At 41.6% G+C, this 24,138-nt stretch overlaps 2 protein-coding genes across 3 annotated transcripts in view; one reads left to right on the forward strand and one right to left on the reverse strand.

Annotated features, from left to right (window-relative positions):
* Positions 1 to 24,138, forward strand: part of LOC306917415 (troponin C, slow skeletal and cardiac muscles) — a 368,649-nt gene that overhangs the window by 37,850 nt on the left and 306,661 nt on the right. The window lies entirely within an intron of this gene.
* Positions 1,884 to 22,779, reverse strand: cdh26.1 (cadherin 26, tandem duplicate 1). Of its 2 annotated transcripts, XM_079495524.1 has the most exons (20): positions 22,686 to 22,779; positions 22,466 to 22,543; positions 17,283 to 17,339; positions 17,032 to 17,124; positions 16,498 to 16,659; positions 15,666 to 15,813; positions 14,980 to 15,152; positions 14,330 to 14,458; positions 14,036 to 14,221; positions 13,340 to 13,614; positions 11,830 to 11,975; positions 10,150 to 10,380; positions 9,222 to 9,443; positions 7,756 to 7,874; positions 6,078 to 6,176; positions 4,993 to 5,079; positions 3,682 to 3,810; positions 3,314 to 3,355; positions 3,087 to 3,161; positions 1,884 to 2,432 (listed from the first exon to the last, which is right to left on the reverse strand). In XM_079495524.1, exons 2-20 carry the CDS (start codon positions 22,493 to 22,495, stop codon positions 2,220 to 2,222), a joined length of 2,616 nt encoding a protein of 871 aa, XP_079351650.1. In that variant the 5' UTR covers positions 22,496 to 22,543; positions 22,686 to 22,779; the 3' UTR covers positions 1,884 to 2,219. The 2 variants fall into 2 exon arrangements, with proteins under 2 accessions (XP_079351650.1, XP_079351651.1); XM_079495525.1 differs by lacking the exon at positions 22,466 to 22,543 and having other exon boundaries at positions 22,686 to 22,754.

Below are 24,138 nucleotides of genomic sequence, written 5' to 3' on the forward strand. Positions count from 1 at the left end.
CAGCCATTGGTTCACAGACCACAATTTTGCATGATACTAGGTGGTCCATTGGAAAATGTTTTTCTTTTTTTTAGTACATCATGATCAGATTTAAATAATTTGAACCAATATGCATAGTGTGTGTGTGTGTGTGTGTGTGTGTGTGTGTGTGTGTGTGTGTGTGTGTGTGTGTGTGTGTGTGTGTGTGTGTGTGCGTGCGTGCGTGCGTGCGTGCATGTGTGTGTTGGGGGGGGAGTCTATTATCTTTTCCATTTAATTTCATTCATGATACTGCAGCTTAGACTTTTTTTTAACTCTTCAGGCCAACACACAGCTTACTGAACACATCTTTTATTTAATGTAAAATAACAAATAACAAAAAAAGCCAAAAAACAACAATCAAATTAACCAATAAAAATAGCGTCTTGAGTAGATATAAAATTGGCGTTAACACTACAACACTGTAATATCTGCAGTTCTACCATACTTGTACCATTATCAGATAGTCTTCATTCATTCATTTATTCATTCATTCATTCATCCATTCTTTGATTCAAAGAACTTCATTTCAAAATATGCTTGCTTGATGTTTAAACTTAAAGTTATGTATAATGAACTGATAATCAAATCCCATTTCATGCCATATTCTGACATCAGAGTTTATGTATGGGAGATATCATATTGGCCTCCAGTTAGAATATTTACATGGCTGTAGTGAATAAGAATATAGGCAATCACGCTCCTGCCATTTTGAATGAAAACCTTTTGATTATCCAAAGTGGGAGCTTGGCAAGTGATCAACAATAGCCTTCTGAAAATGCTTAATTCTATATTTGAGTAGTGTAAATCATATTGTTTTCATGAATTTCAGCATGTATTTACAAATACAAATACCACTTTACAAATCGCTTGCTGAGATATCTACTGCATGTAAATAGTTTGTAGCGAGATATCCATACATATCCATACATATCCATACAGACAACATCAAATATTGTACATAAAGCAGTCCAGACAAGTTCATAGAGGTTTAAGTAGGGGGGAAAAATAATTTAAATTAGTCAGATTTCCACTGTTATTGCAGATGAAAAATAATTAAAGATTGATGGGAATACATTTGTATAGTACATACATATATGGAGTAGAGTGAACTGTACTTTTCTGTGCTTTTTTCTGCAAACTGTTAATAAAAGTATAGACTCTAGACTAGTGGTGGACTAGCTTTATTGTCCCTTCCCATGCGGGACACCCGGGTTCGAATCCCTCGTGTGTTACATGTGTTGTTGTTTTAAGAATAAACAGTGCATCCATCAGGTTCCCATCCTGATAATAATCTGCACAGTTAGTGACGTTGTGCTGTTGAAATCCCAGAGAGGCGGCGCGGTGATGAATATAAAGTATGAACCTAAAAGTAGCGTCATCAAAACCCTGCAAACACACCCTGTACCTATGAAAACACACTTAATGAGACCGTCAGAGCGTGCTGGCGTGCTGTTTGTTCAGCACACCAGTTTTACAACTAATGTGTCTTCAAGCGACAAATAAACAAAGGAACAAAGAAAAGGGTCTTGTTTCATGGATTCAAGCCAAGGGGCCAGTGAGGCTATTCAACATTGAAGCTCTGGGCCCTAGTGGTAGGAGGAGGGACTACAGGCGGACCTGTGGATTCATGACCGGGAAACCCCGTGCAGCTGAGCTTTAACATTGAGCGCTCGGTTGCACTTCCGCATTTGACCACCAAAATTTGGTGGTCAAATGCGGAAGTAGACGTTCTGAGACGGTACTTCCGGCAGTCTTCCGGGTGCTTCAAAACGCCACTGAGCAACTTCCACTGACATGAATAGCTGGGGGGGCGGAGCTTCGCGCCAGTTCAGTCTCTATCCTTTTATATACTCTATGATTCAAGCCCATGAACACGGCGGTTCCGCAGGAGAAACCAGAGCCATTCAGCAGAAGTCCACGTTATATAATCCAAGCAGTGCTGTGTGATCCTCCTCCGTAAAACAGATCCAATAGTCCGCAGGCCTTTCCAAATGTGGGACGATGATGGTATTGTCCAAAGTCCAGATGCAGCTAAACCACTTTCAATATGGTGTGCCATATTTTGGGCATGGTATTATATTATAGGCATGATGTTCCAACATTTCCCAAAACCTTTAAAAATAGCAAAAATAGCAGATCTACATGCTATTTTTGCAGCACAACCACATGACAATATAAAATGTGGACGGCTTAAGTGGTTAAAGTGTGCTCTTCTTCTGCATGTCCTGCTGACAGATGCCTCCCAAAGTCTTGAACTTGGACCCCAGGCCATTTAGAAAGTCCAGGTCGTCCAGGTTGGTGAGAGACAGCTCGTCCAGGGACTGACACAGGCTGCCTTCGCCCTCGTACGCGTACTCCTTCAGCTGGTACACGGGGTAAGTCGCGTGGTCTCCTTCGACCATGAACAGCCTCTGTGGAAGCAATGGGTAAATCTTTTAGGCTCACTTATTCAAAGGCAGATCACTCGATAACAAAATCAACATCTTTGTTTCAAATGGCACACTTTGGGGGTGATAACCCTCAAAATGTTTTTTGTCCCTGTTTTTTCCCCCTGTCGATTACTCACCCACCCAGGGAACAAAGGAGTCTATTTGTGTCTCCATGAGGAACCACTATAGCAAACTATGGAGTTTGGTATTCATGTTGCTATCAGTTTTATTTTCAATTGTTTCATAACTAAATCCCTCCAAACAACACATTTTGATTCCCAATTTTCTAAATTGAGTTTTAATTATTCTTAAGATTCTATAAGCGTTTCAACATTTCAAACCTGAATCTTTTGAAAGTTTGAGAGTAGTAAATCGAACTGGTGATTCTCACAATATAAATGACACGTCTCCTTGCTTGTTTGTTCACACGCATGGCCTCCATAGGTAATTAAGTGTTATTTTAGCCGTTGTCTAGTTGTCTGTTCTTGAATGATGTCCCAACCTGTCTGCACAGAGGTATCGATACCCCCGCGGGAACCCACAGGGCTTACTATTCATGCCTGTGCCTGTTTTCTCATCCCTAGAGGCCTGCAGGCTTACTGCAGCATGTAGTCGGACCTGTCCTGTGAGTCTTACCCTCTCTATGTGATCTGTGATGTGTTGCTCCGACAGCATGGAGAACGACCGTGAATACCTTGCAGAATTATGCTGCTGTTGAGACAAAAAAAAAAGAAAAGAAAGCAGTTGCATTAGTAGTGCTGTACACTACAGTAGGCTATATCATTGCAATTTGCATGAAGAACAACGGAGCAGTGAAGTTTACATTTTCTATGCACACTAAATGAGAACCACCAATCACTCACCCTATTGCCAGCGGGCATCCTGCTTGTATTCCACGTGGAGTACTAAAAGAAAGGAAGTAAACTTGGTTATAGCCTTTACACATCCTCTCATTTCACACACACACACACACACACACACACACACACACACACACACACACACACACACACACACACACACACACACACACACACACACACACACACACACACACACACACACACACACACACACACACACACACACACACACACACACACACACACACACACACACACACACACACACACACACACACACACATTTGTGCAAGTATCCTTTTGTGCCAGAATTAAAAGTTGGCTTATGTGGCCCTCTTGTGGACATAAGTGAAACAGCCACAACTCACCCTGTTGGGAGGTCTCCCACCCAGGCTTTTCATTGTGCCGTTGGCCTGATGCTGCTGCTGCTGCTGCTGCTGCTGCGGCTGCTGCTGCCCTCCTCCCATTGCCGCAAAGGAAGTCATATCAGAGCTCATCTGTGGAGGTGGGAACATAAACAAATCTTCACCACGTCTGACACTTGTTACTGCTCGAATGAGTGCACAGAAGAGGCTACTTTAGTCTGTAGGCCTTAAGGCCTATCTGTCTATGGTTTGTCAGACATTCAGTAAAAATGCTGTATAATACCAAAACGCACTTAATGTAAACCTTGGATACAAAACGATGTTCATAAAAATAGATATGTGTAGGAAGGTCATAATTTTGCTCAAATGCAGTACTGGGAACAACAACAGGCTCTCCATAATTAACTTTGCATCATTCTGTGTACGACAACATCTGATACAATTTAATTGAATTGCCCAAGATGTCACTATTCTCCAGCATCTCTCGGCCACATGTTCTGGTCTTGTACACTGTACTGACAGACCTCTGGTCTGGAGTCTTTGAATGCTTCTCATCAATATGACATAAGTCCCAACCCCTATACTGCTATCCTGGGGGTGGTCCCAAGAGAGGTGAACCTCTCGGGCCAGCTGAGGAGTGCGATTGCTTTCGCCTCACTGCTGGCCCGAAGGCTCATATTAAAGAATTATGGCAGATAAATCTCCCTCTGCGGCCCAATGGATCCAAGAAGAAGAAGTCCTGTCTATGCTAACGTTGGAGAGAATTAGGTATAATGTCCATGGCTCACGAGAGAAGTTTGACAGAACCTGGCCTACGTTTATCTCATATGCTGAAAACTTTACATTCCCTTAAGGGGCAGACGAGGGAACCACTCCATCCCCCTAGTGGGGACTGGAGTTGATGGGGCCGGAATGTACATCCTTCCCGAGATTATGATTGCTGGTGGCGGTTACTACCATTACTACTACTATTGATTAACAGTATTTGATACAATGTAGAAATACTCTGTTACAAATAAAAGTCTGCATGGTATTCAAAATGTACTTGAGTAAAAAGTACAAAAGAATCGATCTATAAGCTCACAATGTGTCGCAATGTGACACGCCGCGAGTATATAGGGCTGAAGTGGTTAATGTATAGGCTATAATAATCAAAATCTACAACGTAACTAAATAAATAATTGTAGTGCAGTAAAAGTACAATATTTACCTCTGAGATGTAGTAAGTGAACATATAGAAGAAATACTAAAGTAAAGTAATAGTACAGTACTTGAGTACATGTACTGAAGTTAATTTCCACCACTGTGACTCACCATAGTCTGCTGTGTCTGACTCTGCTGTGCACTCTGGTACGAGGACGAGTTCTGGGTCGTTACGTTCGCCATCATCTGTCTGAAGGACTAAAGGTTTAAAGACATTATTGTAAAGTATTTTCTATCGAATGTAACCAGTGCTTTTCAAAACTTAACAAGAAATAATAGAATGGTCAATGGGAAGTCAAACCAATCGGTACAGTTTCGGGCTCAAGTCTGGATCCCAAATTGATAGAATCCACGTAAGAACTTAATTAATACGATTTCTTTGTAGATTAAATGGCTTTATAGTTTACAGTAGTATACCTACTACTCCCTCATTCTTTACATCCATCCCCTAACAATAACCCTGGCCTCTTGGCAGGTACATTACAGGGTAGACTACTGTATATGTCCTGTGTTTAGTACTTCTGTAACAAGGCCGGTCTGTTTTCTCCTGAAGCCTGAAGGTATTTACAGCTGCATGTTGCAACATGGACACCTGTTTTCATACTGTAGGTATGTCACTACTACTGTTAAACATTAACCCTGCTAAGCCTGGTGTGGTTCAGTCTAACGGCATGCATTATACTGTAGGCATACATTACTGTAAAAACCCCATGGTCCATTGGACCTACATCTTTTAGTACGACAGACAAAGACATAAATTATGACATGGATTATATTTGTCGTTTTCATACAGGGCATTGCAGCACTCCTTCCTGTGCTTTCTATGAGGACGGCTCACGGCATGACACGTTCACAATTTGTAGAACACACACCCTGATACTTAACCCCTGACCCTATGAACCCATGCTGGGGTGAACAGTCTGCAAAAATGGCTGATCTAAAAGCTTACAACACGCTGCAATGCGACGCATTGTGAGCTTGTAGATTAGCACATTTCGCCAGAGACATTTGTAGAGAATAAAAAGGAGGGGGGCCTAATATAGATCCCCTGGGGGACTATACATTATTTATATAATGTGCCAAATGTGGGGTTTAATTGTTTCACTCCACCGGGTGCCCAACTATGAAACAAAAAATGGGAGAATTGAGAATGATAACGTAATAATAACATATGGCCAGTTTTCATTCCATTTTACCTGCAAGGGGGCGGCAGGGGGGGCTGACTGCTTCATGCCGACGTCTACCACATCCACGACGTCTACCATGACTCCAGGCAAGAGCAGAGTGGGCTCAGCCTGCAGGGGATGGAGAGGAGAGGAGAGGAGGAGACATCCATGGACAGTTAAGACAAGCAGAGGGTGGAACAGCACAGTATAGGGAGTAAAGAAGTATACCGTTCAAACTGCAAATCAGGATGACAGCAGGAGAGGAAGACATGACTTTAAAGCCATAGAAAACTTTGAAAGAACTTTTGGTTGAGTATAGTTACCTGGTCATCCAAATACTGTCGCACTCTGATCTGCTCTGTGTTCTGTGATTCCATCACTCTAAGCCAACTCACAGGCTTTGTTTTCTGTGTATATATATATGGCTCACTGCCACGGGTGTTATAATCTTCTACTTTTATTGCCTCATTTTATTGATTTTTCCTAAACCACACACCTTATGTATCTGTCATTACATCAGTTGATATTTTTCACAGCCTGATCCCACTGCTATTTTAAGCACGCACCTTACAGTATGTATCATGCATCACAATATATATTTCACACTGCCATGTTGATATCTGATCTGTTGTTCTGTCTCTTTCTATCCCTTATATTTCACACTGCCATGTTGATATCTGATCTGTTGTTCTGTCTCTTTCTATCCCTTATATTTCACACTGCCATGTTGATATCTGATCTGTTGTTCTGTCTCTTTCTATCCCTTCCCACCTTTCTTGAAACTGCATCTTGTACGAAACATTGTTACTTTATAATGAGAGTGGATGATGTAATCACTACTTCTGGTTCGTTGCTGACAGAGCAGAGAACAAACAAATACACTTGATCAGCAATAGTTGGACTTACAGCATCAAGCCCAGCTAGGTTCAACCAATAGTTGGACTTACAGCATCAAGCCCAGCTAGGTTCAATAGCTGGACTTACAGCATCAAGCCCAGCTAGGTTCAATAGTTGGACTTACAGCATCAAGCCCAGCTAGGTTCAATAGTTGGACTTACAGCATCAAGCCCAGCTAGGTTCAACCAATAGTTGGACTTACAGCATCAAGCCCAGCTAGGTTCAATAGTTGGACTTACAGCATCAAGCCTAGCTAGGTTCAACCAATAGTTGGACTTACAGCATCAAGCCTAGCTAGGTTCAACCAATAGTTGGACTTACAGCATCAAGCCCAGCTAGGTTCAACCAAAGTTCAACATTGCTTAGTTTAAAGGAACATAATTATGACATGTTTATCACAACGACTATAATTCCATAGCATTATCGCATTATAGCATATCACAGCTTATTGTGTAGGAAATGTATGTAAACGTACTACGCATTCTACATGAAAATGGTCTGCTGCGCGATCTATGTCCTGTGAATAGACACAGGCATTATGCATTATGATTTATATCAAGCATATAAAAACAATAGAAATAACAATAACCAGGGACAAACAGTATAAATTCCATTCAAACACGCACGCACGCACGCACGCACGCACGCACGCACGCACGCACGCACGCACGCACGCACGCACGTCATGGGCTTCTATGCTCGATAACAGGCTTGTTAAGCCCAATGCTTATTGATACCGGGTCCTCAATAAGCTTGTTAAGTTGTTATCGGGTTTTATCAGGTGGTATCAGGTTCTGAACTCCATCCTTACGTCTAATGCAGCACCGCCCCCCTCATCATTGTACTTGATGAGGGTCTGGTTGCCCTCGTCTTGCATGATTGAGGGCTTGAACTTCTTCCCACACTCACACATGAAGACCAGCAGCAACACTGTAGATGAGATGAGACAAACACATGAAGACCAGCAGCAACACTGTAGATGAGATGAGACAAACACATGAAGACCAGCAGCAACACTGTAGATGAGATGAGACAAACACATGAAGACCAGCAGCAACACTGTAGATGAGATGAGACAAACACATGAAGACCAGCAGCAACACTGCAGATGAGATGAGACAAACACATGAAGACCAGCAGCAACACTGTAGATGAGATGAGACAAACACATGAAGACCAGCAGCAACACTGTAGATGAGATGAGACAAACACATGAAGACCAGCAGCAACACTGTAGATGAGATGAGACAAACACATGAAGAGTAGTAGCAACACTGTAGATGAGATGAGACAAACACATGAAGAGTAGTAGCAACCTGTACAGTAGATCAACTATTTACAAAGCGCTGGGGACCACTGGTGGCCTTTGAGGATATTGCATGTAGGCCCCCAAATGAATGGCAAAAAAAATAAGATTGTAATGATAATATTACATTGATATTAAATACAGATTAATAGGAACTAAAGCATACTATGTTATTCAGCACAAACGCGAACACATCACACCCATCCTCCGCTCACTCCACTGGCTTCCCGTCTCAGAGTCATCACGGACAGAATACAAGATTAGATATCCCTGCTAACTCATCAGTGCATCCACGGCAACGGTCCTTCCTACCTCAAGGAATTCGTCTCTCAACAATCAACTCGCAACCTCCGCTCTTTAAACATAAACTTATTTATTATTATTATTATTATTATTATTATTATTATTATTATTATTATTATTATTATTATTATTATTATTATTCGCTTGATCTGAGCCAGAAGAACACAGATTTTAGTCTTGAGTCCTTGATTTCTTCCACCATCTTTGGTCTTACGCAGCCTGTTTTTAACCAGAACTGGAAAACAAACTATACAAAATGAGCCTATAGAATAGACAAATCCACAGAGGGGTGCCCTGAGCCCAGCCATAGTTGAGGTGTCACATTAAGTGGAGCTTGACACCTCAGCATTGATTGCCCACGCCTGGTCTACAGGGCAAGGCTCTGTGGATTCGTCTGTAGGTGGCTGTGTAAATAGACAAGTAGTGAAGCTGTGTTCATCTGCGTTCCATGTTCGATAACTGATTTTGAACCTTTGCTGCATGTCTCCCCCGACTCTTTCTCGACTAATAAAGGAAAGAAAAGCCTGAAATAATAACTTGTACAAATGGATAAATGAACACTGAATATATTAATAAAGTACATTTTGTTAACATACTAACATACCATGGTTATAATAAGGTTTTAGACTAAACAAATCATGTGAAATGGTCATTGGCCGCTGACTCACACAGAAAGAGGAGAACTCCTGCGAATAGTAGTCCTATCCCAGCTGGTCCAAATTGGCTTGATAGAGGCAGCTGGTCGCGGCACTCAGTGCCTTCTCCACAGTCACATACGACCACCTCAAGAGTCTCTGGGGTCAGCATGCCCTGCTGCTCCTGGATGATCAGGGGCACAGAGTAGTTCCCATAGAGGAGGCTCTTCAGAAGGATGAGCCCAGCTGCATCACCTGGGATGAGGGAGGCATATGCGGTGGACTCATTTATCACTTTCAACCTGGTGTCCCTGTTTTGGGCACATCATTAGGCAAAATTTTACAATTTTCCCTCTCAATTTTTATGCCTGATCTACAAGCTCAGAATGCATCGTGATGCGACTTGTTGTGAGCTTGTAGATTGACCCTTTTATATTTTTTGATTATTTTATTTAGATTACATTTACCATTTTTTAAAGTATAAAATAGGGCCTTTAATGTAACAGTCTCCCAGCATGCACTGCAGTGGTATTGCATGGCGCCATCATGTTGCTCTTTGCAGTGTGCTTGTGTTTGTCTTGTCCGTTTTGTTCATGTCTCATTGAAATAAAATGGCAATAATGGATTGAATCTTGAGCCTAAAATCCCCTGTACAGTAGGTGCCCCAAAACAAATGCCACAATGCCCTATAAACTTAGGAGTCAAGGAAGAAAGACTCAACTTAATTGGCTCCCTGTCTTTGAAGGATAGATACCAAATCTAACTTTAAAATGTTGCATTAAACCATTAACAATGTCAGCTTATTATCAACTAACTAACTAAGAAGGCAGAACACGTTTACTTCAATTCTCAGATATTTACACAGCTGGCTTCCAGAGAATCCATAGACTTTAAATTAAAAGATTGCTGCAACAACAAGGACAAAAGGTTATGGGTGAAGAACAAGACTAGATCTGCTCACCAGTGGAAGGGTCTAGTTTCCAAATATGTTCCAGTGTGTTGTCGTCACCCCCCAGGGAAAAGGTGAATGGCCCAGAGTAGGGAGCCAGATCTGCGTCCTTGGCTGGCACCATGACCTTACTTTCCTTGTTAACACACATTATCTTTCTTTTTTCCTCCAGCTCAGGGATGTTGTCATTGATGTCCCCCAGATGGATGAGGATGGTGCCCGTAGATGTGGCTGGAGGCTCTCCTGAGAAACACATACAGGGGGACAATTTCAGTGATGGAAGATTTACTCACATATTTTACTTAAGTAAATGTATCAATACCCTATTGTAGAAAATAGGTACAAGAAGTACAAGACCAGTATTCAAACTTTACTTGAGTAAAAGTACAAAAGTATTGGCATCAAAAATAAAAATAAAAATAAAATAAAATCCTTTGAACAGATGTAATGGAAATGAAAATACTACACTGTTGAGCCATCCACGTAACCGCCACCCACCACGGAGTATAACCTCACATCAGACTATCCAGCATATCCACCTCGGAGGACAGTCAAGACGGGCAATAACTCTCACTGGTTCATACACCACCATGTGGCAGTGTGAATACTACTGGCTCATCACTATAACTCTGACTGGTTCATACAGAATTCATTAACAGGCCCCAAAGGCCCTCTGTGAATTTATTTCTTTAAAACAATGAAAGTAATACTTATTACTTGGAATCAAGAGTAATATATTATATTACATATTACTCCCCCCCCACCCGCAAAAAAAGAAACCTACAACACAATCTGTTTAGTCGGGTGCAGTACTTAGTTTAAACAGTTTTTAGTTTAGACTAGTCATTGGTTAGACCAGTCATTAGTCCTACAACTACAACCTATCTCAAACCCTCACCCTAAACCTAACCTCCCACGGGGCAGCACACCTAAACCTAACCTTAACACATGTCTAACCAATGACTAGTCTAAACTAAGTATGCACCCCGTTTAGTCAGCTTCTTTTAGAACTGAATCCAATTGAGTACCACAGACGAAAAAAAGTCCAAATTTCAGACTGACCCCTCCACGAAAAGGCCTTGTTGTCCTGAACCCTTATCTATCATTTATATATTATGGATCAATAGTGTGGACTTAGACTGTTATTCGTCTGTGGTACTCAATTGTTTTGAATAATAAGAAGAGTCACCAATCAGCCAAAAAGGCTATAAAATAAAGCAGCAATCTCTCTTACCTTTTAAATGAAATGGTTTCAAACGGTAGTCAACAAAACCTAAGTAATATGTAATATGTGCTATTTTTTTTTACAAAGTAATATGGTATAATATTACAGTTTTGGCAGAGTACCTTACACTACTCGTTACTGGGTAAAGTAATAATATGAAGTTAATATATTACTAGTAACTTGTTACTGCCCAACACTGGTCTAGCGATATACTGTCGCTAGACAACTGTTTGACCCAGTTGTTTACATGTACTTCTGTCATGTTCTGACCATGCTTTGCTGTCTTAGCTACAGTACCCAGAATTAACTGGGACATATCTGTGTCTTTTGATGTACTATATCACAGTGCATATTGGTTGCTTCAGTGATACAGACCATTGGTGGACTTAGCACTAATCATTACTCCGAGATTAGGTTGAAGCAGGTTGAACTGTGGAGTACATTTTAGGTAATATCATATTTCATACCAGTGTCTACGGCAGTGACTAGGATTTTGTAAACCCCTTTGTCATTGACAAAGGGTGATTCCCGATCCATCTTCTTAGCTGATGTGATCGCTCCTGTCTTGTCATCAATACTGACCCAACCTGCTGGGTCACTTATCAGTTTAAACCTGAACAGGGAAAAGCAGAGTATTATCTTCTTGTTTATTACTTGCGCAAGCAGAGCGTGCAAGTAATGTTATCAGTCAGGTGCTACGATGCGCGTGTCCGGGGCCAGCACATGTTATGACGTCATATGCTGGCACGAAGCTGACCGTGCAGGTATGTTTTCCGTCATGCTATACGAAGCATATGTCCCATGACGTGATGAAGGTATGTACCAATGTCCCTTAGAATGCACGTGATATGATGTCATACGGACATACGGAAGCTGACCGTACAGGTATGCTTTCCGTGAATCGTGATGAAGATTATGTACTGTACCAACGCCAGGGTATAATTGGTTGACGATGGTGACGTAATGATGATATGTTTCAGTGTCAGGTACATACGCATCATAACCACATTATACCACCAACCACTCAGAAACTACATATACATACATATAGACATATACACATATATGGACATACTGTATGAGCATATGACGTGATGAATATATGTACCAATGCCAGGGTATAATTGATGGTGGCGTAACGATGACGTGTTCCAGTGTGATCTCGAAAAAGTTATAATGAATTACCATCATTATTCTTCAACAGATGTTAAAAGTATTTTGTAGAGATATATAGAGGTATAGTTGCAAAGAGATCAGTTTGGACATACTGCACTCTACTGACGGTTTTAGAGGCAACGAGCTTTAGAGACAACAAGACAAGACTTGGAGTCTTGGAGAGAAGAACGTGACGGTAAGAAGCCCGGATAGACGAGGCTCGAGGCTAGACGGATAGACGAAGCTCAGGAAGACCTGAGAAATTGTATTGCGTCAGGACAAAATAGACCTTTAGCCTTGATCGTCGGTTTTAGAGGCAACAAGATTTAGAGACAACAACAATATTACTTATTTTCCTCCAGAGCAAGGTACGTAGCAAATAGCTAAATCTAATAATTAAATATGTGAGGCTAAGATTTGAACGTTTGTAGGGGTCTACAGCACTTGCACGCTCTGCTTGCGCACTAGTAAATAAATGGCCTACTAGGCATTTCATTCTCATTGACAATTAATGAAGAATTTTACATCATAGTGTCTGAGCAAATCGGCTTAGTGTCTATTTTTGTCTTACACAAACATAAATTCACAATGACAATGCATGGAGAATTTTACGTCATAGTGTCTGAGCAAATCGGCTTAGTCTATTTTTGTCTTACACAAACATTAAATTCCCATTGACAATGAATGGAGAATTTTACGTCATAGTGTCTATGTACGTCATGATCATGATGATGTACGATGATAAGAGCACCCCCCTCACTTCACACAGGTGTGAGTTTTAACTGCACATTTTATGGGAAACAGACACACAAGGTCTCCAACCTGATTTCATCAACGTCAGAGTCCTCATCAGTGACCTTGGGTTTGAAGAGCACTTTCCCTGGATCCTCCTCCTCCTTCAGGTAAATGTTTGCTTGGTTGTTCTCAAACACTGGCGGATCGTTGACATCGATGACCTTTATGGAGATGTCCACTGTACTATCAGGTTCTTTAGCTGTTCCAGGTGGTTTCTTATCAGCGCCACATACAAACATTTTTTCATTATTCTTCACTCCAATCTGCAACTTGGTGAAGGTGGTCCTCTCAAAATCCTTCCCCTGGAAAGCAGTGACAACATGAGGTTTACAGCCGCATATATAGCTACTGGTCATTGGAAATGTGACAGTTAAGAAAGTAATTATACTTTCTTAACTTTAATAATTGCCAGGGTAAATAATGTTCCAAACAAAACTAGCAAAATATATGGGAAATGTTTCTGGCTGATATTAAAGATGCACAGTATGTATCATAGAGGAGTTGGGATATTGATGCAGTGGATACACTGTACTACTATGATGTAAGTGTGTATGTGTGATGGATATTTGTATTTATTACTGACTATTATTGGGGACAATTACAGTTTTGTTTTGTCCTATCCATATGGTTTTAGTTTGTTGTATCTATTAGTGAGGACCACTAATATGAAGACAGGACAGGTTGAAAATGGCTTAAGTGGTCCTTTAACTATATTGCATTTACCTTGATGACGGTCAGGATACCCTCATTAGTTTTGGGGTCAGTCTCTATCTTATAGTTGTTATCCTCGTTTCCCGTTATGAAATAATACTCTGCCACCCAGCCAGGCGTGTTGGGCACGTCTTTGTCCTCCACAGCGATCCTCAATACCACTTTGTCGACCTCCATCTCCATCACCTGACCATGGTACTGAATAATGGACATGATAATATCGAATTATAATAACAACAACTGGTGAACGTTTTTTTCTCAAGCTGTGATGAAGAAAAAAGAATCAGCTATGCATGTAAACCTTACCTCCTTCAACTTGAAGGTGGGTGCATGAGTATTGGTGTCGGTGATGTATAAATTGACAACAGAAGTGGAGGACAGAGCTGGTTTTCCATGATCTTTCGCTTGAATGACGATTTTGTACTTGTTGCTTTTCTGAAATATACAAAAAAAAATAAACTTTACTAGTTAACGAAACGGAAGCAGGGCGGAGGCAGGACATCCGTTTTACTCCCGGATGGTTTTCAGCCCTTCAGTTGCACAGACTGTATGACGGAAGCCAATACTTCCCGTTAGTCTGACATACGTAGCCGGTTAATGGCCTATTCACACTCCAGTTGTAGGTGATAAGGTGACCACTGAAAACTACAACATGACGCCACGGCACGGTGATAAGCGACTCAACGCTCACCTGGACACATCTCTCTGTTGTTACTAACCACCTTATCACCTTATCACCTAAAACTGGAGTATGAATATGCCTTTAGTAATGTCGGAATTACGAGCCCTCAGACTAATGACACAGACTCCAGTGGAAGAACCCTTTAAGATAAGTCCAAAGAACCCAGATGGGAGGAAGCTTAAGCCCTACCCCTCCCCTAAAGCCTTTACCAAAGACATTTTATTTAGCGTGTCATTTGTATCAGAGTGAATATAGATATTAGATAAAGCCTCACATCATGGTCAAAACAGCCGTCAAAGCGGAGTTGTGCCGTTCTGCTGCCATTTATCTGAGACACATCCAGTTTAGGTAATTTGGGATCCTGGGAAAGAATGCTAATGGTGACGGTAGAATTCTCTGTCTTCTCCTGGTCCAAGTCGTATACTTGTAGCTGCACAGGCAAGAGCCCTAAGTGACCACACAGCATAGGAAGTAAAAACAGGGGAGAAATCTTTAATTGAAAACAGTAAGAGTTTACAAATAATATAGTCCCAGTGTTACTTTTTCTCACAGTACATTTGCACATATATAATGTGAAATTTGTGTGCTATAAATACATTCAGGGAACATTTAGGCTGGGGGTGGGTCTTGCTCAAGAACAACTTGACACAGGCCGTGGTTCGGGGGTGGGGATGGGGATGGGACCTTCTACGGCCTCTCAGCCTATTCAGTTACAGTACCCCTATATGGCCGTTTGGCATGTGATCGATGATTAGAATTCCTTGAAATTTGTTTGTTTTACTTGCCTTGGAAGGCCAGGTGTTGTACAGCATTTTCACTACATTTTGATAATAAGATCAAATCAGTGTTTCAAGAAAACCATGGTAGTAGAATCTGAATCTGGTATGACTGTACATGGATAAATACGAACTTGACGTGATGTGGAAAACTGCATGTCAGCTGTTAATGTAGACTAATCACCTGAAGGCGTGTTCTCCTTGATGGTGGCTTTCATGACAGGGTATTGAAAGTAAGGTGCGTTGTCATTGATGTCCTGCACCTCCACATCAAATGACAATGTCCTGTCCAGTAGCTCGTCTGTCACTTTGTCCAAGATATCAAATGAGATCTGTGGGTAACGAAAAACGTTTGTATTAATGGAACAGGCTCAATTGTAGGACAGACGACAGCCAAGGTTTTGGGTCGAAAGTTCTTTATTTCCTGGAAACAATAAATCACAGCACAGCTTGCCATGCTGTGGTACTGTACTACCGTACATGGAAAATAAATTGCATAGCTACAGTGTAGGGCAGATATAATGTTTTGTCCAGACTGTGGTTCAACTTCTCCCTGAGTGTGGGTGGGAAATTAATGACTGTTCTTTTTCTGTGTGCATCGATTATCCGCATGTATACAACACGTGCATATAGTACTATAGTCACACCTTGCTCTGAGTCCAATTACAGTAGGTTTACGATTGAAGGTGTGGCAGGTGTGAGTCAACCCTGCCTACAGTCAAATTGTATCCGCTCCAACATTATTTGAAGCACATACATAAATTAATTACGTATATATATTTCACAGACACACACACACACACACACACACACACACACACATTCACGCACGCGCACGCAAGCACACACACACACACACACACACACACACACACACACACACACACACACACACACACACACACACACACACACACACACACACACACACACACACACACAGTATACAGGGAAGTAGCCTACCTTCAAAACATTTCTAAAATACTTGTGTTCATTAAGTGACATTGTGGTCTTACATGGAACATCTCATGCTCCTCCCTGTTGATTGGCCCGTGGACGTAGACCATGCCAGAGGTTTCATCTATGGAGAACAATCCTTGTGGTTCCTTATCCACACCCATCCCTGAGATGCGGAACTTGTGTTTGTGTTCGTGTTCGTCTATTTTGTCGTTAAACATCTGGTGAGAAGGAAAGGCTGGTTTAATTGCAGTGTATTTCAAACAAAACATTTACAACAAGTATTGACATATTATGACACAGCGTTAAGGCACAATATGAAACGATATTTGAATCAATTGAATGCATCAATCAATCAATCAATGTATTTGAAAGCAATGTCACAAACACACACACGCAGGCACGCACGCACGCACGCACGCACGCACGCACGCACGCACGCGCGTGCACGCACACACACACACACACACACACACACACACAATGCTGCTTTGATTTTATTGTATTGTTCCCGGCCACCAGCTAATGAAGGCTAGTATATCATTATACAGTATTGTTATTACCATGTGAAATGTGGGGTGTCTCTACTGTACCTGAGCGGCCTCTTTGGGGTACGGTCCTGGATCTTCTTCTACTAGTTCAATGGTGGACAGAACCCACCTACGTTTGGAACGTCTCAATAGTTCCTGTTAGACACAGAGGGCAGAATCAGCAAATGATGGTCCGTACTTCAAGTCCATAAGCTTTTCATGTTAAATGTATGAATTAAGCCTGTGGTTTATTTCATATTCAGTACAATACAATCTGTATGGAATGGTTTTGAAAGATCAAACACTTAACATACCCTCTTTGGCCGCCTATTCATTGTGTGGTTTTGTGCAAGGACCATCGTCATGGCGACCTAATGATAGCATGGGAACGTGATGTTCATATTAAACGACAATTACAGCAAGCACATGACATTATTCTTACCAGGGTTCCATTTGTAAAAAACAGGGAGGACCCAAGTGTATTATTAACGGTTAATTATTGTTTATTTATATGACCTTAATGTAAAGTGCTATACCCATTTCCTTAAGCACTTAAATGTATATTCAGTGATTTCACTTAATTCAAATATCACTTTTTTTGTTTTGTTGTGATAATCCTCCCTACTATAGAGTGTGCTGTCCCCAGTGAGCCCCTGGGGTCAAAAAATCTTAGGTTTCGTTTTTGGCTAGGTGGCCAAGATTTCATCCAATCAGGATGAGAGGGGCCTTCCGCCAATCAGGATTGAGCAGAGGCGGGCCTTGGTGTGCGTGCTGTTGGCCTGTTGCACTTCCCCCCACTGTAGAGCGTGTGCATGTGCACATCTTGCTACTGGGGCGGACCGGTAGCAAGATTTGGGTGGTTTTCCAAACCACCCAAATCACTGAATGCTCATTTAAGCTCATATTTCGACATACAGCATGCAGCTAAACAGCCGATCTATAAGCTCACGATGTGAGCTTTTGTTTTTACAGATACCGGTACATTCTTACCAGTTTTTTGGGGGAAAGGAACGCAAGGGTTAATCTGGTTAACAATTAATTCATTTGTTAAACTGTGATATTATCAAACTATCAAAGGAAATGCATTAGTCTGACTAGAAGCAGGGATAAAATAGGCTATCGCCGCCAGCCATGCAAATGAATGGCCAGAGGAGCGATATCAAAAGCACAGGCATGCAGGACCCCTCACCTCTCTGACCCTAAACCGCACATACAGGACCCCTCACCTCTCTGACCCCAAACCGCACATACAGGACCCCTCACCTCTCTGACCCCAAACCGCACATACAGGACCCCTCACCTCTCTGACCCCAAACCGCACATACAGGACCCCTCACCTCTCTGACCCCAAACCGCACATACAGGACCCCTCACCTCTCTGACCCCAAACCGCACATACAGGACCCCTCACCTCTCTGACCCCAAACCGCACATACAGGACCCCTCACCTCTCTGACCCTAAACCGCACATACAGGACCCCTCACCTCTCTGACCCCAAACCGCACATACAGGACCCCTCACCTCTCTGACCCCAAACCGCACATACAGGTATAGAACCCTGATTATTATACGCTGTCAAAGACTGTGTCATGCTCTCAGCGTCATGCCCTGCAGGGCAGCCTAATGACAGTTGAAGGAAACTCAACAGATAGGAATATTGAGCAACAACTCTATAGAAACTAAAGCAAGCCATAAACTTGTGTTTTTGTCTAGTCCATCAATTTGTAGGTATGTTAACTTAAAGGGATATTTCACTTTCAAAAAAACTTTTTGTCATTTTATTGTCTACTCAGGCTTATTTTTAATATTTTTGGGAAAAGAATAAGGAGGAGAAGGTGCCCCCCCCCCCCCCCTCACGTATTAGAAGAACAATATCAGTCACCAGAAAAAAGGTTGGGTGTTTTCAATGAATCTATCATGGTTAAAATGGAGTTTGAAGTTACAATGGGTTTGGATAGGAAGGGGGCGGGGAAGCTAAAATTTATTTCAAATATCTAAATACTGAATCAAGCAATTTAAAAACGGTCTGGGGTGTTCACATAAGCCTGAGTAGACGATATAATGACCAAAAGTTGAACATGAAATATCCCTTAACAAAGCAAACATGACCCCAAACCACCACATCTCTCTCTCTCTCTCTCTCTCTCTCTCTCTCTCTCTCTCTCCCCCCTCTCTCTGTATGTTATGGTTTGAGTTCTCTGTAATATATCTGTCAGTCTGCTTCCACTCATTCATCTTTCCCTGGAATTTCCCATTTCACATTCATTCTTCAACTCAAAACTAAAACAATGCAGGTAGACATGTCACCCGTTTTAGTAAAGGTTATTAATCTGCTTTAACTTAACTCTCAATTAAATTATAACCACATAAATATGAAGACAGAGTGGGGTAAGATTACCATACTGCAACATGTACAGTCAAACGTACAGCCTAATAAAGCCAAAACGTGAAACCACATGCCGTAGCACTAGCAATGCATCTGAACACATTTCACAGATCATTGAACGATGCAACATGCAAGACTGAGTATAAATAAAGATATGTGTTACTTTTGTTTTGCTGGCGGCAGACCTTGCAAACGGTGACGCTTGGAATAAGAGCGATTTATAATCAGATGCTGGAATTATATTGTAAACTAAGACCCCATGCAACCTTTAAACAAGCTCAAAAATAGATCCTGGCACTCACATATTGAGCAGGTGCTTTAAAATTGATTATTTTGGCAAATAACATATGGTGGGTTTGTGTGACCCATGCAGTTACAGCAGTAATTTGACCTCTGTGTTTTTACTCACTAATAGACTGCATGTTATTGTGTATGCTATGCAGGCATCTGTTATGCTTGTTCACTACCTGTGGGGTTCTGAGATGATGCTGGAACTGTCCACCACAGAAATGGTCAGTCAATGTTAAAGCATTAACATGATACAAACTAAACATGCAATGTAATATTCAAAGCAGGTGATATTATCACATGCAGCATGTAAATTGGAAAATGATCTTCTCATTTCCTCACTTTTTATTTCCCAGCTACAGTATGTTCTCAGGAAAGCAAGTGATAAACGGCTTGCTTAATTTAACACTTTCAGTGTTACATTAACACATAACAGTGCGTGTCTAGGTATTCAAAATGCTTAACCAACTCCAAATGTCTATTCCTGTTCTTTTCTTTTTCTGTTCTATTGTTGCTTGATCTCTACACCCAAGCAAAGTACGAGGGCTGCCGCTGCTGTGCCCTTATTGTAATGTATTAACAGGGACCCTCAACACACATATCCTTTATTATTTCAACAACATCCACGCTTCAAATACAAATATACCGCTGTCATACTGTGTACTGTACACTGAAGGGAACACAAAGAAAATGTTAACGTCAACACAAATTCTGTATATCTGAAGTGAACGGCAGGTACTTAGTGGCAGCGGTGGCCGAACGGATTGCGGAGCGGTCTTGATACCAGAAGGTCGCCAGTTCAAATCAGCGGTCCGACACGTTAAAATTACCACCGCTGAAGTGCCCTTGAACAAGGCATTGAACCACTACGATGAAATGTGTTCTATGAGCAGGGCCTGGCTGGAAACAAGTTCTTGAGCTTAGCCCAGATACCCTGGGTAAATATAGTAATCATTTCATTTCATTACAAAGCACACTCCTCTAACTTTCTTCTGCGCATGCCACGTGACTTATATTTTGATAGTTTTCAACATTTTTCAGATGCTTGTCTCATTTTTAAGGTTTTAAATGGACTTGCAAGTTGCACTTCTACTAGGTCACTTTATAGGGCATAAGGACAGTAGTGGCAGGATATCTAGAGGTAGAGGGGACTATTTTGTACAACACAGACATAGCACGTTTGGACAAACGTGTCTTCTCTGTTGGAGCTTCCCAGTCTATACTGAATTAAGAGCACTGAGAGCACCAATTATACCTAACTTTTACATTTAAACTTAAGAGATGGCTTAAAGCAAACCAAACTTGCAATCATGGGTAAATTATTCCACCTCAATGCACTGCTCTTACCTGACATATCTGTGCATTGTCCTTGTTAAATCAACCAACCAACCAACCAACCAACCAACCAACCAACCAACCAACCAATTAATCTTGCATCTTAGTAACATGATAGGATTTTTCTTGTTTTTCTCAGTTCTCTCCTTGGTTTATTTCTTTCCAATTAATTGCCAAGGAGGGTTACAATAAAGTTGCCTTTATCTTTGGCCCCTGTCACTGTTGTAGACATACTGTATGTATCTGTCCTCAGATACACATGGAGTTACCTGCTGCTTCTCTTTTATCAAGGAGTTTAACCAGGGGAATTAACATTAACGCCCACAGAGGTTCACTCGATCTCCCCCTCCCCGGGAACAGGCACTCTGAAGCAGGCTCTCTAGTGCAGTGACATGCACCTACGGATGGCTGCAATTCGAAACTGGCCCCTGTAAAATCTGAATCCCCCACCGCCCCCCCCCCCGCCCCCCCCTTTTTCCCCTCACAGTATTATGTTTCTTTTCCCTTTTTACCTCCATTATGATGAATTCCTGTTCTGTTCTTTGTCTATATAGAAGTGTCTATTTGTACGTCTCTAAATGTTTTGATGAATTGAACATGGTGGACCCTCTTGTAAACAAGTGTAATGCTTAACTGTTAATAAATATTTCAATCAATCAATCAAACATGGACACCACTGTCAGGTGTGTTTGTCACAGCACTCGGGCCAAGCCAGAGGCACCGCTGTGAAGACATAAATACGCGTCTCTGCCAAGTGTGAGTGCCACACCTCTACTCCACCCAGACACCACCCAGATGCCACAGGATTTGTATACTATATTGCCACTCTTTCTCTTTCAGTGATGCTCTACCTCTCAATCAAAATAAGTTAATATATCTACTATTGAAACATGAACTTCTGCTGCTGCTGTGATTTGTTCTATAGCTGAATGGTATACGAGTCTCAGTTCTCCTCACCAACAGTAGGCCTATTTACTGAGCAGCCATGACAGAGAGGTGGGGCCCCAGGCAGAGTGTGGTGCCTATTCTGTCTATAGGACAGTTATTTGTACAGTATAGGAATGTTTTTGCATTCTTTTTCACAAATGCGTGGAATCTTGAACACAGCTTTTCCGATAAGTGAGACTTATTCCTGTAAATATGACTATCAATGAGCACTGCTTGGCTGTAGAAACTGGATAAATAAATAATAAATAAACTTCATGAATAATATTTCAAAACAAAGAAAAATAAAATCATACAAAACGTATACATGTGGTATGTATATAGTATAGTTCCATAACTAGGCAGACATTTTGTTCTGCTCTTTACCTGGTGAAAAGCAATGGGCAACTTGCTCTCCAACAGACCCATTTGAAATTGGAACGGTTTGCTCCATCACATTATGGCCCATCCATAACTGAATGAAAAGGCACAGTGTGCATTTTGAGGCTGGCGGCTCATATACTTTAAAACATCCATACAATAGAAAGTAATTGCTTGCCTACCGTCAGCAACAGCAGAGAAAGATTCCTCATGGTGATCTTGATATCCTTTCTGTGAGCGCTCACCTGCTCAACAGGCACCTGAGAGTGTCAGCACAAACAGTGCACTGTGAGGACAGCCCACAATGCCTCCAGGGCAACTGCGTGTCCTATTCAGCAGCCTACGTGTTTGTTCATGTGTATTGTGATGCGTTCCACAAAAACGTTGACATGTTGCACTTACAGTAACAGCACGATGAGTAATTGCAACGTAGAGAAGGGTCGTAGGTCTATGTTTTCTTGGAAATATGTGTATATTATATGGACCTAAAGGTTGTTCTGTGTGAGAGAGAATGCCTTATAGCACTTCACTTGTTGACAGAGAGGGCTGGGCTCAGCAGGTATACCTGATCCCTCCACCAGGCTCAGTTTACCATGTCTTATTGAAGGATGACCCAGCACACAAGCACCACAGGTCGGCCCTGTATGCAAAAAGGGGGGATGGCATTTAAAACCGGTTGTCATGAAGCTGGCTGTGTGTTTTCTCTGCCCGTTCTCTCTCGATCTTTCAGTTTCCTTCCTCTTTCTTTCTTCTGTTTAATTAAACCTCTAATGAATTCAATTTCTTCAATTTTCTAAATATTCTGGTATACATAAAGAAAGAAGAAAAAAATAGCAGGCTGGACCACAAATGAATAATACTAATATAATAAATAAGGAATTTACACAAAGATGCAAAATATTAATGAATACAGAAATATATTAGATAATACGAAAAAGATAATGCAATCTAAAGCTACACATATTTATATTGCATTCCTATGGAGCAATATGAGTCATTCCAACCAGCTATACTGGTGAAATAAGATATGTGGTTCACGGTTCATCAAACTCGACCTTTTACCCTTAGGGCATTGGTTCCCAAAGTGGGGCCCGAGGACCCCCAGGGGTCCTTGATGGAGTTCCAGGGAGTCCCCAGCTAAATGATAGTTTGGAACCAAATGGACCCTTATGGGTCTGTAACTCTGATGGATTGATTGATTGATTGATTGATTGATTGATTGATTCTGGGTTGCACATGGTTCGTTGCACTCGATCCCTCTGGTGTTGTGGGTGTGGACTTCGTTAACATTAAGGAAGTATCTAGACAGGTACATGGGTATCTTGGTGGTGTATCGAATCTTGTGGACCAGACCCATTGCAAGATGCTGTACTCTGTCGTCGACCCTAAGCCATTCCAGCCTGTCAAAGTGGGCAGGGGTGGGTTCGGGGGCTGAGGCCAAGTAGGAGCCTGACCAGTTTGTTTTGGGAAGTCTGGAGCCTTGTTTTAAGGGCCTTTGAGGTGCTGTGGTACCAGGAGGTGCATGCATAGTCAAATAAACCTTGTACGAGGGCTCCTATTAGGGTCTTCAAGGTGTTTTTGTTGACCAGTGAGGAGATCCTGTAAAGGAAAATTGTTCCTTGGTTGACTTTTTTGATTATGTTGGTGGCCATTTTATCACCGGAAAGATTAGCCTCCAGGATGGAACCTAGGTAAACAAATGGAACCAAATGGACCCGTTAAATTAACATGTATTTTACAATATAAATTGGGGGTCCCAGAGATATAAATGCCATTAAATGGGGGTCCATAGACTAATTCATGTCAAACTGGAGGTCCTTGAAATTAAATGGGTTGAGAATCACTGTTAGAGCCG

This window comes from Electrona antarctica (genome assembly GCF_951216825.1).
Source record: "Electrona antarctica genome assembly, chromosome: 2".
Classification (NCBI taxonomy): domain Eukaryota; kingdom Metazoa; phylum Chordata; class Actinopteri; order Myctophiformes; family Myctophidae; genus Electrona; species Electrona antarctica.